Source organism: Pongo abelii, chromosome 18 (assembly GCF_028885655.2).
Source record: "Pongo abelii isolate AG06213 chromosome 18, NHGRI_mPonAbe1-v2.0_pri, whole genome shotgun sequence".
Lineage (NCBI taxonomy): Eukaryota > Metazoa > Chordata > Mammalia > Primates > Hominidae > Pongo > Pongo abelii.
This window is the reverse complement of record NC_072003.2, coordinates 16888247-16906791: the sequence shown is the minus strand read 5'-3', so window position 1 is coordinate 16906791 and position 18545 is coordinate 16888247. Positions and strand designations below refer to the sequence as shown.

Here is an 18545-nt window from a genome sequence, read left to right as displayed (position 1 = left end):
GCTCCTAAAGTGCTGGGATTACAGGCGTGAGCCACTTCGCCCAGCCAGATATTTTGTTATTTTTTATTTATTATCCCATTTCACAGATGCAGAAACTAAGGCCGTGGTAAGTGAATCAACAGCTTCGAGGAGGTAAACGAAAGAGCTGGGATTTGACCCTGGGCAGCCTGGCTCCAAATTTCATGCCCTTAAGTGCTTTGCCAAAGTGTCACAGGGCAGATGGCATGGACAGGGGCAGGCAGGAGCTACCTTCATGAGCTTGATGGCGAGCTCGGCCAGGTTCAGGGACCAGTGGTTCACGTGACTCCCCGTGGCTCCGCAGTTCACAAAGCTCAGCTCCTGCCCCAGCACCTTCATGCTCAGCTTGCATCGCAGAGCCTGCCGGGCCCCATGCCTCTGGGTCACCTGGGGGAGGTCACAAAGAATGGAGTCAGGGTTAGCAGAGTGATATGGTTTGGCTGTGTCCCCACCCAAATCTCATCTTGTAGCTCCCATAATTCCCACATGCTGTGGGAAGGACCCTATGAGAAGACTGAATCACGGGGGCGGGTCCTTCCCGTGCTGTTAGCGTGATAGTGAATGGGGCTCAGGAGATCCTATGATTTTAAAAATGGGAGTTTCTCTGCACAAGCTCTTTCTTTGCCTGCTGTCATCCATGTAAGACGTGACTTCCTCTCCCTGCCTTTCACCATGATTTTGAGGCCTCCCCAGCCACTTGGAACTATAAATCTATTACATTTCTTTCTTTCATAAATTGCCCAATCTCTGGTATATCTTTATCAGGAGCATGAAAACGAACTAATACACAGGGCAAAGTGCCTGTACTTTGGGAGGCGGAAGGGTCTGAAGAGAAAGGTCAAGAACTTGTGGGGTCCAGATGAGGCTTGCAAAACTCCTAGAGCATGAACCAAATCCCAACCCCAGATGTGTTTTCTCTGACTTGCACAGTAGTGCCCAATGCTGAGAGTGTGTGTATGTTTTCATGAAGGTTTTATTTTAGGATAATTTTAGATTTATGGAAAAGTTGAAAACTGGCTTGGAATGGTAGCTCATGCCTCTAGTTCCAGCACTTGGGAGGCCAAGAAAAGAGGATCGCTTGAGGCCAGGAGTTTAAGACCGGCCTGGACAGCATATCGAGACCCTGTCTCTAAAAAATTTAAAAAAAAAAAAAGCCGGGTATGGTGGCACCCGCCTGTAGTTTCAGCTACTTGGGAAGCTGAGGTGGGAGGATCACTTGAGCCCAGGAGTTTGATCAAGGCTGCAGTGAGCTATGATCATGCCACTACACTCCAGCCTGGACAACAGACAGAGCAAGACCCTGTCTCTGAAAAAAAGAAAAGAAAAGAAAAAAAGAAAATTTGCAAAGACAGTACAGAGAGTTCAAACTCCATGTATCCTTCAACTGATTTCCCCATTGTTAACATCTTACATCACCAGGATGCATGGTGCAAACTAACAAACCAACATTGGTATGTTTCTATCAACTCAACTCCAGAGTTCATTTACATTTCACCAGTTTTTCCATTAATATCCTCTTTCCGTCCTGAGATCCAATCCAGCAAACCCCACTGCATCTCGTTGCCGTATCTCCCTGGTCTCTGGTTCATGGCAGTTTTTTAGTCTTTGATTGTTTTTCATGCCACGTATGTTCTTTATAAATTGAATTTGGAAATTGGGAGATTTTATATAAAACCCAGCTCTCTGGCTTCTCTATAAAGAGAAACATCGGGCTGCCCACCCTCCCCACAACAAGGGGCAACAAGGAACCAGAGCTGAGCAGTGGCTGCCACTTTAGCTGGGCCATGGGCTTCCTCTGTCTGCCACAGTCCCCACCACTCCCTATTGTCTCTCCGATACTGAGGCCAAGTATCTGCTGCCACTCATCATTGCGCTCATGCACAATGTTTCTCGGGATGTGAGTCTCTAGGAAAAGCGAGAAAATAACAGACAAAGGGAATTGTGCATTCTAAGAAAAACTGTTTATATCTAGCCGACCTCCCTCTTTCAAGTCTCTTGCTGCCCCCAGCTCTAGTCCAAGATGCTTTTAACAGCAAGGATTATTGCCCTGCTGTTCCCAAGCCCCAGGTTTACACTTGGTGGTTAGGAAACATGTAACCAAGTGAACCAACGCCCCAACCATCCACCTTGGTCACTATCAGATGTACATGGCAATGACATTTTATAGGAGCAAAATGTTGTCAATAATCTAAAACTCCATCAATGACAAAATGGTTATGTAAACTGTGGTCCCTACCCATAGGATGAATATTAAAATACCTACGAATGGTGAGCTTCTAGTAAGAAAACACTCAAGTGACAGTAAGAAGAGAAAAAGTAGGCTAAAGATATATACACCCTAAGACTAAGCAATTTCACTCCTAGGTGTACGCCCGACAGGTATGAATACACACGTTCCCTAAGAAGGCAGGCCCAAGAGTCTTCATAGCACTGTATGTATCAGCCAGCAACTGATGGATACAGAAATTGTTGTTTGTTCACACAATGGAATATACTATGCAGCTATGAAAAGGAACAAATTATAAGTACACACCACAGTATAGAGAAATCTCACCAATTTTAAACCAAAGTCAGACACAAAAGGAAGTACAGGAGCAGCACTATTCAGTCACAAAAAGGCAGAAACAACCCAAATGTCCATCAGTGAATGAATGGATAAACACATGTGGTACATTCATACAATGAAATATGACTTGACCTTAGATAGGAATGGAGTACTGAGCTATGCTACAATGTGGGTGAACTTCAAAAACACTAGGCTAAGAGGAAGAAGCCAGACACAAAGGTCACATATTATATGGTTCCATTTACATGAAATATCCAGAAGAGGTAAATCCATAGAGAAAGGAAGCAAGTTGGTGGCTGTTGGACGCTAGGAGGAGGGGCTGCTGGGGAGTGACTCTTTCATGGGTGCAGTGTCTCTTTTGGGGGTGATAAAAATGTTCTGGAACCAGACAGAAGTGGTGGTGGCAAACATGGTGAATGTACTAAATACCATGGAATTGTTCACTCTTTTTTTTTGAGATGAAGTCTCACTCTTGCCGCCCAAGCTGGAGTGCAATGGTGCAATCTTGGTTCACTGCAACCTCTGCCTCTTGGGTTCAAGCGATTCTCCTACCTCAGTCTCTTGAGTAGGTGGGATTATAAACGCCTGCCACCACACCTGGCTAATTTTTGTATTTTTAGTAGAGATGGGGTTTCACCATGTTGGCCAGGCTGGTCTAGAACACCTCATCTCAGGCAATCCGCCCACCTCAGCCTCCCAAAGTGCTGGGATTGCAGGCATGAGCCAAGGCACCCAGCCCTATTCGATTTTTCATTTTTATTTTTTTGAGACAGGGTCTCGCTCTGTCACCCAGGCTGGAGTGCAGTGGTGCTATCTTGGCTCTCGGCAACCTCTGCCTCCCGGTTTTAAGTGATTCTCCTGACTCAGCCTCCAGAATATCTGAGATTACAGGCGCACACCACCATGCCCAGCAGATTGTTTTGTGTCTTTAGTAGAGACAGGGTATCACTATGTTGACCCGGCTGGTCTCGAACTCTTGAGCTCAAGTTATCCACCCACCTTGGCCTCCCAAAGTGCTGGGATTACAGACATGAGCCACCATGCCCGGCCAATTGCTCACTTTAAAATGGTTATTTTTACATATGAGAATTTCATCTCTTAAAAAAAAAAAGGAGTATACGGTGAATGATTCCATTTATAAAAAGTTTACAAAATGAACTGGATGTGACCTCTACTGCCAACCAAACTGGAATAATGAAGACTGGGTTCAACCTCCCATGTGGAGCAGCTGGTAACCCAGATGACACAGGCTCAACAATGGTTCCCAAGACACAGACATCAGGCAACCCAAGACGATGAACCCCAAGAGATGTAAACAAGCAAGATGAGCCCAGCTTCCCGCCTGGAGACAGTGTCCAGGCTGTGGTGCAAGGAGGGGGAATGGAGGCTGAGCCGGGGGACTCCCTGAACTGAGGAGCTAGGGGTATGGGGAGACCCTGGCAGCTGGACTCTGCAGGACAGGATGCCAGAGATGAGAGAGCTGAACAGAGAGCGTGCTCGGAGGTCTGCAGAAGGTCCTGTGAGAATCTCTGTAACATCCCATCAGGCAAAAATTTCTGAGCTGTAACAGTCAAAGCTCTATCAGCCAAAGAAACTAATAAACTTGACTTCATGAAAATTAAGACTCCCTCCTATTTTTTGGAAGACACCATTGTAAGAACAAAAAGAAACACCACAGACTGGGAGAAAATATTTCTGAGTTACACATCTGATGAAGAACTTGTTTCTGGTCAGGTGTGGTGGGTCACACCTGTAATCCCAGCACTTTGGGAGGCTAAGGCAGGAGGATCACTTGAGGTCAGGACTTCAAGATCAGCCTGGGCAACACAGTGAGACCCCATCTCAACAAAAAGACAAAAAAACTTAGCCAGGTGTGGCAGTACTGCCTATAGTCCCAGCTACTCAGGAGGCTGAGGCTGGAAGATCACTTGAGCCCAGCAGGTCAAGGTTGCAGTGAGCTATGATCACACCACTGCACTCCAGCCTGCATGACAGAACCAGACCTCAACTCAAAAAAAAAAAAAAAAAAGAAAAAATCAACAACTTGTTTCTGGAATATAGAAAGAATTCTCAAAACTCAGTAATAAGAAAACAAGCCAACAAAATAAGATGAGCAACAGATTTGAATGTACATTTGACCAAAGAAGACGTACAATAGCAAATGAGCACGTGAAAAGATTATCAGTGCCATTAGTCATTAGGGAAATGCAAATTAAAGCCACGAGATACTACAACGCATTATTGGAATGGCTAAAATTAAAAAGTCTAACCATATCAAGTGTTGGTGAGGATGTGGAGAAACTGGAACTCTCACACACTGCTGGTGGGAATGCAAAAATAGTACAACCACTTGGAAGAATGGTTTAGCAGCTTTAGAAAAATTTAAACATACACCTACCATATGATCCAGCCACACCTACTAATTATTCAAGAGAAACAAAAGCATATGCCTAAAGACTTGTACACAAATATTCATAGCAGCTTTATTTTTAATAGCCAAACCCTGGAAACAACTCGAATGTCGATCAACAGGTGAATGGAGAAACAAACTGTGGTATATCTATACAATGGAATACCATTTAGCAATAAAAAGAAAGAAACTATGTTATAACCTGTAGCATGGGTGAGTCTCAGAATAATTATGCTGAATAAAAGAAGCCAAACAAAAAAAGAGTACGTGCTTTTTTTAAAAAAGGACATGTTGGCAAGTGCAGTGGCTCACACCTGTAATCCCAGCACTTGGGGAGGCCAAGGCAGGAGGACTGCTTGAGCCCAGGAGGTTGATACCAGCCTGGGCAACATAGTGAGACCTTGTCTCTACAACATTTTTTTTAAAAAAAACTAGATAGGCATGATGGCACATGCCTATAGTCCCAGCTACTCTGGAAGCTGAGGTGGAAGGATTGTTTGAGCCTGGGGGGCAAAGGTTGCAATGAGCCAAGATCATGCCACTGCACTCCAGCTTGGGTGACAGAGTGAGACCGTCCCAAAAAAAAAAAAAAAAAAAAAAAAAAAAAAAAAAAAAAGACATGTTGTGTGATCTACATAATATTCTAGAAAATGCAAACAAGTCTATGGTGACAGAAAGCCTCTCACTAGTTTCTGGGGACAGAGGAGAAGCAGGAGGAAGGGATTTTTTTATTTTTATTTTTGAGACAGAGTCTTGCTCTGTCGCCCAGCCTGGAGTGCAGTGGCGTGATTTCGGCTCACTGCAAGCTCCGCCTCCTGGGTTCACACCATTCTCCTGCCTCAGCCTCCCAAGCAGCTGGGACTACAGGCACCCACCACCACACCCAGCTAATTTTTTGTATTTTTAGTAGAGACGAGGTTTCACCACGTAAGCCAGGATGGTGTTGATCTCCTGACCTCGTGATCCGCCCGCCTCAGCCTCCCAAAGTGCTGGGATTACAGGCATGAGCCACCGCGCCCGGCCGGAGGAAGGGATTATCAAGGATCTGGAAGAGACTTTTGGGGATGATGGGTATGTTCATTAGCTTTATCATGGTGATGATCTCATGAGTGTGTACATGGGTGACAATGTATCAAATTGTACACCTTAACCATGTACTAGTGTTCACCGTGTGTCAATTAGACCTCAACAAAGTTCCTTTTTAAAAAGTAGAACAAATTAATGCTGCCAGAAGTCGGAAGAGTGGTTACCCCTGGTAAAGGATGGGTATTAACAAGAACAGGAGGACAAAAGGGAGGCTGGGAGCTGAAGATGGTCTGGCTGCTGGTGACATGGGTGTGTTGAGGTGGTGGACAGGCAGGCTGTACACTTACAACTTAGGGACTTTTCCATGCATAGGATCTATTTCAAGCAACAGTTTTTCCAAATAAAGCCAGCTACCAGTTGACTACTCAAATTTGAACCAGCCACTTAATTCTGTAAGGAGGAGGCAGAGTCAGAGTTCACAGACACCCAAGTCTCAGGTTCAAAAGTCCAAGCATGAAGCAGGGTGGGCCTGCCTGGGGGAGTACAGTGGGTGTTGCCACCTCCCTTACCTTCTGCTGTAGGTCTCTCATCCTTCTCTCTCTGTCTCCTGGACACTCGGGGCTGGCTGGCTGTGGTGCAGGCCCTGGTTCTGGCCCTGGGGGCTTCTCTGGCTCGGGCTCTCTCCCGGCTTCCTGACCCCAAAATGACTTCCTGCCAAACAGCCTGTGAGCAATTTCCTCAGCATTTTCCAGCCGGAGCCCAAGCTGGGAAGGGAAGCCAGGGGCTCAGGGAGAAACAATTCAGTCACAGGGATGATGATGAGCTGTTAGGCTGGGGATATGAATGGGGGACCCAGAAGGCTTGAGCAGGGTACTCCAGGCTCCCTGGTGTCCACCTGGGCTTAGGTTCAGGGACACAACCTTAGGAAATCCACCACTCTCTCTGTATCTGCTTGGTAGATGCCACACGGCAGAATTCTTGCCAATTCTTTAAGGCTTGGGTCAAATGTCATCACCTCTGGGAAGCCCTCCCTGAATTCCCATGTCACTCTCTTCTCACCTCCTCTGCCCCACACAATATACTCGGAATATGTGTCTTCCTCGAAAGACCCAGGATGAGGGCAAGGGCTCATGTATCAATCACTAGGCACCTGCACGACCTCCCCTGGAGGGGGGGGTTCTCAAAATTTGATAGGTAAATAAATGGATCCTTCCTTCTGTCCCCACTGTCTTCATCTGCCCCTCCACGCACCCCTCTGTTCACCTATCCTTTCGTCCTTCCCATCCATCCATCCATCTGCCTCTCCACCTTCCATCTTTTCTTTCCTTTGTTCTATCCATCCTTAGTCCTATCCGTCCATCTGCTTTTCCTTTCTTATAGACCACTCTCCTTCCATCTATTCATTCTTTCCTCCTTCTTTCCATCCAGACATCTCTGATATCATTTTCAGAGAAGACCAGAGACCAGCCGTTGGCAATGACTGGTGAGTGGATGGATGGATAATAGATGGATGTGTGACTCAGAGGATGAAAGATGGATGAGTGGGAGAACAGATGAATAGATGGGTAGGTGAGACAGTAGACAGAGATGGATGGAAAATTACACGGCTGGATGGACACACAGATGGACAGATGGGAGGGTGGGTATGTCCATGGATGGGTAGGCGGGTGGAGAGATGAATAAGTGAATGGATGGATGGGTGGGTGGGTGGTTTGGTAAATGGATTGAGTGAATAGATGGATGGATGGAAGGATGGATGATAGATGGGTAGATGGATGATGGGTGGGTAGATAGGTGGATGGATGATGGATGGGTAGATGGATGAATGATGGCTGGATAGATGATGGGTGGGTGGATGGATGGCGGGTGGGTGGGTCGGTGGGCGAATGAATGATGGGTGGGTGGGTGGGTGGATGGATGGATGGATGATGGGTGGGTGGGTGGGTAGTTGGATGAATGGATGATGGGTGGGTGGGTGGTTGGATGAATGGATGATGGGTGGGTGGGTGGTTGGATGAATGGATGATGGGTGAGTGGGTGGTTGGGTGAATGGATGATGGGTGGGTGGGTGATGAGTGGGTGGGTGGGTGGATGGATGATGGGTGGGTGGGTAGGTAGTTGGATGAATGGATGATGGGTGGGTGGATGAATGGATAATGGGTGGGTGTATGGACGAGATGAATGAGAGGGATGTGGGTGGATGGACGGATGGACAGATGAGCAGGTAAGTGGATAGATGGAAGCAGGAAGGGAGGAAGGGAGGGATGGAGGGATGGAGGCATGTAGGTGAACTGATAGACGTATGGACGTATCTATGGGCGGGTGGGTGACTAGATATTAGGGGAAGAGATTGAACAATAGAGGCAAGGGATGGATGGACAGACAGGTAAGTCACTGGGATATTTTTGGCCCGAAGTCTAGGAGAGGCCCTGCAGAGGCTACAGCAAGGCTCCCCTCTAACCTCCAGAAGGTTGAAGGCACGGCCCATGCTGTGGATGGTCAGGTTGACTGTGGCAGAACGGGGAAGAAAAGAGGCAGGAGAGAAGAGAAGGGTCCCCTCCAGGTTGGCTCCCAGGCTGCCAGACACTAGGAGTAAGAAAAAAACATCAGTACATTCTGTACACTCACAGAGTGGGGTCTGGCTATTACCACAGGGCCATAGCCTGAGACAGGGCCAGACACATGGTGTGTCTTCCCACCCCTCCCTGGCCAGGATGGGAAACAGCCTTAAGCCTTTTCAAGAGCAGAGGGAGTCCAGGACAGAGAGTCACACACACCCACTTCTGCTGACAGGCAGAGAGGAGGTGCCCAGAGCACCCAACCCCCAACTCCAGGCTTCCCAGAATGGCTGAGGTAGTTTTGGAGCCTTAGGTTGAAAGAGATCCCCTTTTTTATTTTCTGTTTAATTACAACAAAGAGGCAGTCTCAGTGTGGGGCTAATCTCTTAACACAGGAAAAAACACTTCTCACAATTCACAGCCCTCAACAAGCCACAGAATCCAGGAGAATTTAATAAAACAGTGTTTCGGCCAGGCACAGTGGCTCATGCCTGTAATCTCAGCTTTGGGAGGCCAAGGTAGGCAAATCACTTGAGGCCAGGGATTTGAGACCAGCCTGGCCAGCATGGTGAAACCCTATCTCTACTAATAAAAATACAAAAATTAGCCGGGCATTGTGGTGCGTGCCTGTAGTCCCAGCTACTCGGGAGGCTGACACAGAAGAATCACTTGAACCCTGGAGGCAGAGGTTGCGGTGAGACGAGATTGTGCAACTGTACTCCAGCCTGGGCAACAGGGCAAGAGTCCGTGTCAAAAAAAATAAATAAATAAATAAATAAACTTCAGTGTTTCATTACCCGCCTCTGGGTGTACAGCACTTTTTAGGACTACCTTCTCTTTACAGAGAGTTAAGTTGACTTTCTATTAATGGTAGTGATAGATAATTTCCTTTTTAACATAAATATAAGGTACAAAGAGCCAATTTAGAGAAAAGATATAAGTATTCAGTTGAATGCCATAAAATAACTGATATGACTTCTGTCTTCCAAAAAAAGCAGCAGGTGCTATGGAAATATTGCAAATATATTTTTGAACAAGCAGCATGTAAGTTTTTTTTTTCATTTTTTTTTGTTTTGTTTTGTTTTGAGACTGGGTCTCACTCTGTCACCCACGCTGGAGTGCAGTGGTGCAATCATGACTCACTGCAGGCTCAACCTCCTGGGCTCAAGCAATCCTCCTGCCTCAGCCTCCCAAAGTGCTGGGATTACAGGTTTGAGCCACCACACCCAACTGGCATGTAAATATTTGACCACTTGACACAACGTCTAATCCACATGCTCTCAACCGCTGGAGCTCCAGGGTCCCCCAGCCTTTGTGGTCCCAGAGCAGGACAGGGGCTGCCCAGGATGGCCATACCTGATCGGAAGGTGGCATCAGAATAGGACGAGTGTTTCCACATTTCTGGGTGGAACTCCCGGCTGAGGATGTCCTTGGGGAGGGTGTCCCGGAGGGCCCGTTTCAGGGGGTCGTGCGTCTCCAGCAGCTGCAGGAGGTGACTCCACACAAAAGAACCAACTGGAATAGAGTCATGGGCAGCAGGGAGGGGCCGTGAGGAAATGGCCAGGAGCTGGCGCTGTCCAGAGAAAAGACTCTCCCGACCCCCATCCCAGTCCTGCAATTCCCACACACAGGGGCTTCTCAGGAGTCTGGCTACAGAGACCTACATCTTCTCTCAAGAAACAGCAGCCAACAAGTCGTGCCTGAACAGAACTTGGAAATCTAGCCCGTGTATGGAATTCTGACACACTTCCCAGAAGAGAAAGGAAGGTGTCATGGGCTCAAAAGTCAGACCTGAGTCTGAACCCAGTCCCAAAGCTCAAAAGCTGTGTGACCTCGGGGTGGTCCCTCTACCTCTCTGAGTCTCAGTTTCCTCATCAGTGAAAATGGGAAGTCAGACCTGATTTCAAATCCTAGTTCTACCATGTACCAGTGTGGCCTGAGATGGTCACTCCAGCTCTTGGAACCTTAGTTTTCTCATCTGAAAAAGGAACTAACAAAGTACCCTGCAGGGCTTTTTGGGAAGATCAGTTAAAAGCAGAGCCTGGACCTAAAAAGACTAAGCACATTTCAGGATCAACAAAAGGTGACGTGTGACCCATGAGGGTCCCTGGAGGAATAAAGATCAAATGAAAGCCTCATGGGACTGAGTCCAGTGGGGAATATTAGAGTCCTACAGGGAGCCCCCAACCCTCCCTGCATTGTCCCAGGCTCTTAGAAAGTCCAGTCAGGGGCTTCCGGAACAATCTATCACAGAATAGAGCAGAATGTGGGTTTTTAGGGGTAAGGTGCCCACTTATTCCCACTGGACAATACATCAGGTGGTACCCCAGGGCCACTGTGGAGGCTGAGCCCCTCAGCTGATCCCCTGAGAAGGGGTTTAGCACACATCACACCCCATGCCTGAAACTGCCAAGGCAGAGAGCTGTATCTTCCAATAGTGCCATCTCTTCAGAATGTAATTCAGCAACATCACATCAGACTTTTAAATGTACATACCCTTTACCATGGCAACTTATCTTCTGGGAAATTATCCTAAACTGAGATTAATTCAAGGGCCAAAGGTTGGTAGGTTTGTGGTTGTTGCTTCTAACGGCAAAAGACCAGAAACAGCCTAAAGGCCTATCAGTGGAGACTGGTAAAATGGGTTATAGCACAAACTTCTGGCGAAACAGCCACAGATGAGAGTCTATAAGAGCTATAGATGAGAGATGAGCTCCTAGACATGCTAAAGACAAACAGCAAGGAGCAGGCTGGACCCAGAGGCTCACCCCTGTCATCCCAAGCACTTTGGGAGGCTGAGGTGGACAGATCACCTGAGGTCAGGAGTTTGAGACCAGCCTGGCCCACATGGCAAAACCATCTCTACTAAGAGAATACAAAAATTAGCCAGGCATGGTGGTGCGCATCTGTAATCCTAGCTACTCAAGAGGCTGAGGCAGCGGAATTGCTTGAACCCAGGAGGCAGAGGTTGCAGTGAGCCACGACCGTGCCATTGCACTGCAGCCTGGGTGACAGAGTGAGACTCTGTCTCAAAAAAAAAAAAAAAAAAAAAAAAAAAGGCCGGGCACAGTGGCTCATGCCTGTAATCCCAGCACTTTAGCACTTTGGGAAGCTGAGGTGGGCAGATCATGAGGTCAGGTGATCGAGATCATCCTGGCTAACATGGTGAAACCCTGTCTCTACTAAAAGAATACAAAAAATTAGCCAGGTGAGGTGGTGGGCGCCTGTAGTCCTAGCTATTTGGGAGGCTGAGGAAGGAGAATGGCATGAACCCGGGAGGCAGAGCTCGCAGTGAGCCAAGATCACACCACTGCACTCCAGGCTGGGCGACAGAGTGAGACTCTGTCTCAAAAAACAAAACAAAACAAAAAAGCCAAGAGCACAACAGCAAGTAGAACATGATCCTGAGATGCTATTGTTAAGGAGATACATGTGTATGTTTATCTATGTATTACAAGTTCTGATGTAATACACAGGAGAACTCTTCACAGTGTGTATCTTCAAGACACAGGAAAATATTGGGGGGAAGAGGAAGGAAGACTAATTTTCCATTTGTCCCTTGCTATTCTTTAAAATTTTGACTATATAGCTACACTGCATTAATAATAATAGCAGTAGTGATAACAACATTAAAAGCAACAGTCACATATATGGCACTTACTATGCTTTCTAAATGTCTTTGTGTATTAACTCATTTTATGCTCGCAACACTCTGTGAGGGAGGTACTAGCATTATCCCAATTTTACAGGTACAGAAATGGAGGCTCACAAAGGTTTACTTACTTGTCTAAAGGCATACACGAAGGAAGAGGTGAAGCTGGGATTTCAACCTGGGCTCTCAGGCTCCAGGCTCTCACCCCACTGTGCATTATGGAAAATTTTTCAACAATCAGTTGAACTTATTTTTTTGAATTTACATCTTTGGGTTTAGCTGCCTGTATAAAGGGAACTGTCTCACTCTAGCAGGGATCTGAGATTTGCCGACACCATCCCTCTTCTATCTTAGGTCTCTCTTTAGGATACTGCGTCGTGATCTGGCCAGAGCTAAAAGAGGCCTCACTGATTCCCATCCCATTTTACAGATGACGGAACTGAGGACCAGAGAGGAGAAGCAACTTCTCCAAAGTCATCCAATGGCGGAATGGGGACTGGACTTGCTATGTGGGGAAGGGAAGAACACATAGCCCCTTATCTAGACAGTGTGGTAGAGAAACAGGGGAACAAGAAGACAGGAGGATACCAAAGGGGTGGAGGGAGAGGATGCTCTCAAACCCCCTGCACTCTTCAGGAGGTGCCCTCCCAGCCCCATCCCTGCTCACACCCCTCCCACACACATACCCATGGCTCACCCTGGGTGGAGAGCTCGCCTGCCTGGGTGCGCCGCACCTGGGCAAACACCTCCTCACTGGGGCATCTCATCAGGGCCAGGTAGGCATTGATACGGATCTCAGCATCCTCCTCCAGTGATTGGTACAGACGGGAGAGCACCGATCGCTGGCTTGGGCAGAAGGAAGGCCATCACCCAAGGCCCACCTGCCTCCACCCAGGAATATGATGTCCCTGGCTCCAGCAGGTGGACCTGCTGCCTAGCCCCAGTTGTCCTGATGTCCCTACTGCGGGAGGCTTCCCCGACACACACTCACCTGTGGTGCAGTTGTGGGAGGTAGCAGGGGGTTCACTGACCGTGCCTAATTCCCAGTCTCTACCAGCCTCAGCCTAGAGCCTCATCCATTCGCCAACAAATGGGCATGGCTACATTCCAATAAAACTATTTACAAAAACAGCATAATGTCTCGCCACACAGGAGGTCTTTAAATGTCTTGGCCTTCCTAAGCCCTTCCAAAGCAAGCCACCTCCCCACATTGTGACTCCCTCAGTACCTATTGGCTTCCTCCACAGCCAGCCAGCCACCCACCCACCCATCCATCCACCCACCCACCATCCATTCACCCATCCACCCACCCATCCATCCATGCAACAAATATTAACTAAGCAGCAACTATGCACCCAGCACTGTGCTAGGTGACAGCCATAAACAAGAGCAACCCAGCCCCTGTCCACCTGAAGCTGATATCCTAGAGCAGGGAGACAGTCAATGAGATTAGCATGTGAAATACATAAAAAGTTAGGTGATGGCCAGGTGCAGTAGCTCATGCCTATAATCCCAGCACTTTTGGGAGGCAGAGCCAGGCGCGGATCACGAGGTCAGGAGATCGAGACCACCCTGGCTAACATGGTGAAACCCCGTCTCTACTAAAATTACAAAAAAATTAGCTGGGCATGGTGGCGGGCGCCTGTAGTCCCAGCTACTTGGGAGGCTGAGGCAGGAGAATGGCGTGAACCCAGGAGGCGGAGCTTGCAGTGAGCGGAGATGGCGACACTGCACTCCAGCCTGGGTGACAGAGCGAGACTCCGTCTCAAAAAAAAAAAAAAAAAAAAAATAGTTAGGTGGTAATAAACCCTATGGAGGGAAAAATGAAATGGTGAAACAGGACCAGAGCCAGGGGGACCTGGGAGGTTCAATTTCAGGTGAAATTGTCAAGGGAGACCTCACATTGAAAGTGCCTTTTAAGCTAAGACGTACAGGACATGAAAAAGAAAGGCCTGGGGACATCTGGGGGAAAAGTGTGCCAGGAAAGAGGACAGCATGTGCAAAGTGCCTGGGGCAAGAGAGGGTCACAGGTCTTTGAGGAAGAACAGAAAGGGCAATGTGCTGGGGAGGAGGGATGGGAGGTGACAGGAACAGGTGAGGCCCAGAGGTCAGATCCCTCAGGGCCTGGGAGGTCAATGAAGGGACTGTGACTTTGACTCTGAGTAAGAAGGGAGGTACTGGTCCAGGGATTAGCAAACTTTTTCTGTAAAGGGACAGAGAACTCTTTTAGACTCTGCAGGCCATGCGGTCCCTTGCAATGACTTGACTCTGCAGGTGGAGCAGGAAAGCAGCCATAGACAGCACATAAGTGAGTGGGCATGGCTGTGTTTCAATAAAACTTTATTGAGAAAAACAGACAAAGGGCCAGGTAGTGGCCCATGGCCCGTAGTCTGCCAAACCCTGTACTAGAGGGGGCACAGATGGCACCGGTAATCATATGGTTGTGTTTTTGATAAATAATCTGTTTCCCACACCACACACAGGCTTAGACCTGGATATGTGTTCACACTAGCACCCAGCCCAAAGTAGGTGCTCATTAAATACATGATGAATGAACAATTGAAGAAGTGAATTAGCAAACTGTGGTTTGAGACCCACCACCACCCAACCCCAACCCAGTGAAACAGCACACAAGGGCTCACGTCTGCAGAGCAGGGGACCCTTCGGAAGGCCTGGATGGCCTCCAGCCGGATCTCGGGGGCGCTGCTTCTCAGAGATGCACAGGTACTCAGTGTGGGGGTGAGAGCCATGGCTGCCAAGCCCGCATTGCCGATTGCCTTCAGCACAAGCTGGAGCTAAATCGAGATGGAGGCAGGACCATGAGGGGCAGTGGCGTGGGGAGGGCAGTGGCGTGGGGAGGGCAGTGGCGTGGGGAGGGGCAGTGGCATGGGGGGAGGGGCAGTGGTGTGGGGGAGGGGCAGTGGCGTGGGGGAGGGGCAGTGGCGTGGGGGAGGGGCAGTGGCGTGGGGGAGGGGCAGTGGCGTGGGAAGGGGCAGTGGCGTGGGCAGGGGCAGTGGCGTGGGACGGGCAGTGGCGTGGGACGGGCAGTGGCGTGGGACGGGCAGTGGTGTGGGGGGGGGGCAGTGGCGTGGGGGGTGCCTGCGAAGGGCATTTACCCACCTTCTCGGGGTGGGGGCCAATTTCTGTCCCCAGCCACTGCTCCACACCCCTCGGGCCAGCCCTGGCACCTTCCTGGGCATCTCAGCCCATTCCCCCTTCCCCCCTTCACCCCATCCCCACTCAGTGGCGTTGTGGGGGCAGTGGTGTGGGGGGGGCAGTTATATAGAAGGGGCAGTGGTGTGGGGGGGGCAGTCAGGAGGGTGAGGGGATGGGTTGAAGGGGGAAGGGGGAATGAAGGATAGGAGGAAGGGGGAAAGGGGGTAACCCACCCCCACCCTCTCTACCTGGAGCTTGCCTGATTGGCTTGGGCCCCACTGGGGGCACTGAAGCTGGTACTCAAGACACTGGATGTCCTCACCTTGTCATCATCCGAGGGCTCCTGGATGGTACAGTTCTCACCTAAGGCATCTCCCAGGATCCTCACTAGGGAGCTGACTCCAGGCAGCTGCCCGCAGGGCTCATCCAGAGAAGCACAGAGGTTGTGCACCAGGGCTGAGATGCCCAGGAAGGCACCAGGGCTGGCCCGCGGGGTCTGGAGCAGTGGCTGGGGACAGAAATTGGCCCCCACCCGAGGTGGTGGGTAAATGCCCTTCACAGGCCTCACCCTGGCCACACACCGACTCACCTGGGGCACTTCATAATACAGAGCTGAGTCCCCCAGAGTCTGAACAAATTGCTCTGTTCAGGGAACATTTTCAAAGCACTCCAGAGGCCAGACGTGGTGGCTCATGCCTGTAATCCCAGCACTTTGGGAGGCCAAGGCAGGTGGATCACCTGAGGTCAGGAGTTGGAGACCAGCCTGGCCAACATGGCAAAACCCCGTCCATACTAAAAATACAAAAATTAGCCGAGCATGGTGGTGTGTGCCTGTAATCCCAGCTACTTGGGAGGCTAAGGCACAAGAATCCCTTGAATCCAGGAAGCAGAGACTGCAGTGAGCTGAGATCACACCACTGCACTGCAGCCTGGGTGGCAGAGCGAGACTCTGTCTCAAAAAAAAAAAAAAAGAAAAGAAAAAAGGCACTCCATGTAGCCCACCACTCAGACGCCCAGCTCCCCTCACTCCAGGGCTTCAGTGAAAGGAAGGCAAACAGGAGGGGGTTCAGGACAGAGCTTCTCCCCGCCCCAGGCACCTCGGAGAAATCAGACCAACAAATCTTTTTTTTTTTAAGATGGAGTCTTGCTCTCTCATCCAGCCTGGAGTGCAGTGGTCCCATCTAGGCTCACTGCAACCTCCGCCTCCCAGGTTCACGTGATTCCCCTGCCTCAGCCTCCCACGTAGCTGAGATTACAGACACGTGCCACCACGCTTGGCTCATTTTTGTATTTTAGTAAAGCCGGGTTTCACCATGTTGGCCAGGCTGGTGGTGAACTCCTAACCTCAAGTGATCTGCCCGCCTCGGTCTCCCAAAGTGCTGGGATTACAGGCATTAGCCACCATGCCCGGTCTAGACCAACAAATCTTAATAAACAAACCGTGTTCACTACAAGCCAGACTGCTGATAACATGTCACACACATTGCCTTTCTTATCATTCCCATTTTGCAGATGAGGAAGCTGAGACACAGAAAGGGTAAGGAACTTGCCTCAGGTAGCCCAGCTGTAAACAGAACTGAGATTTAACCCAGGAGGGTCTGGCTCCCAGGCCAGGCATGATCCCAACACTCACTGCTTCTCAAAATGCAAATTCTGGACTCACTCTAAAATCCAGCCCTGGGGCACTGGGGCACCGGGTGTGAACAGGGGTTTCTGTGCTAGACCCACGCCACTCCAGAACAGGGACTGCTTGGCAGCTGTGGGGATATAAAATCTCTGCCTAGCTCTGTCCCTTTTTTTTTTTTTTTTTTTCCTTGAGATGGAGTCTTGCTCTTGTCACCTAGGCTGGAGTCCAGTGGCACAATCTCAGCTCACTGCAACCTCCGACTCCTGGGATCAAGTGATTCTCCTGCCTCAGCTTCCTGAGTAGCTGGGATTACAGATGTGAGCCACCACGCCTGGCTAATTTTTGTATTTTTAGCAGAGATGGCGTTTCACCATATTGGCCAGGCTGGTCTCGAACTCCTGACCTCAGGTGATCTGCCCACCTCAGCCTCCCAAAGTGCTGGGATTACAGGAGTGAGCCATCACGCCCAACCTGCCCAGCTCTGTTCTTTCTTTGGATTCGTGACTCTTCACCAGATCTGTGTTACTATGCTAGGATGTGAGCACACTGTGTGAAGGTGTGAACATGAGCATCTGTGTGTGTGCATATTGGTGTGTGCTGTAGAATCCTAGTGCTTGTGGGTGTGTACGTTCCCACGTGGGTGTGCAGGTGTCTCAGTGCACTCGAGTACCCTAGTATGCATGTATTTCCTGGTGGATGCCTGTCCACACGTGTTCCCATGTGGGCATCTCGTGTGTCCCAGTGGGTGTGTGCACGTGCCCATGCGTCCAGGTGCGTGTGTGTGTACTGTGTGTCCCTTGTGTGCCCACGCACAGCCCAGTGTATCTGGGTGTGCCTCTGCATGTGTCCAGGTGTGGGTGGCTGTCTCCACATGTCCCACTGTGTGAGTGTCCTACTGCGTGTATGTGCATGTCGTGCCATGTCTTCACATGTGCATACACTGCGGTGTATATCTGCGTCTCCAGGTATGTGAGTCTTGGCGTGTATGCCTCAATGTGTCTGTGTGTGTGTGTGCGTGTGTGTGTATCTTGACAGGTCTACGGTGTGGGTGTGTGTCCCTGCATTTCCCCATGTGGGTGTCCTGGGAAAGCCTGCCTCAGTGTGAGCCTGCATCAGTGTGTGTAGGTCTGTGTGTGTAGGTCTGTGTGTGTACACATGATCCAGCATGTGTGTGCATATCCCTGTGTGTTTGTGTGTCCCTGTGCCTTGGTGTGAGCCTGTGTCAGTGTACGTGCGGGTCTGTGCATGTACACGTGATCCAGTGTGCGTGTGCACGTCCCAGTGCAATGGGTGCCTGCTTCAGTGTGTGTGGGTTGTGTCCCACGTGTGTACACGTGCACTCAGGATGCATGTCTGTGGGTCTTGGCGTGTGCATCTCACTGCATGTTTTCTTTGTGAAAGGACAGGGGTGTGTGGAGCCTGGAAAAAGCACATTCAATGTTTTCCTGTATTTGAGCAAAGAAAACAAAACGGTCTGTTTTGTTAATACAGAGCAGGGCAAGCGGGCTTGGCCGGGCGGGCAGGGGTTATAA

At 49.5% G+C, this 18545-nt stretch overlaps 1 protein-coding gene across 1 annotated transcript in view; it reads right to left on the bottom strand.

Annotated features, from left to right (window-relative positions):
- Nucleotides 1-18545, bottom strand: part of LOC129047196 (uncharacterized) — a 155029-nt gene that overhangs the window by 106028 nt on the left and 30456 nt on the right. The window contains exons 11-17 of the mRNA XM_054534755.2: nucleotides 15709-15894; nucleotides 14873-15025; nucleotides 12928-13072; nucleotides 9935-10093; nucleotides 8482-8606; nucleotides 6590-6784; nucleotides 250-405 (exon numbers count right to left, since the gene is read on the bottom strand). Coding sequence (XP_054390730.1) covers nucleotides 250-405; nucleotides 6590-6784; nucleotides 8482-8606; nucleotides 9935-10093; nucleotides 12928-13072; nucleotides 14873-15025; nucleotides 15709-15894 — 1119 coding nt within the window. The remainder of the gene's footprint in view (nucleotides 1-249; nucleotides 406-6589; nucleotides 6785-8481; nucleotides 8607-9934; nucleotides 10094-12927; nucleotides 13073-14872; nucleotides 15026-15708; nucleotides 15895-18545) is intronic.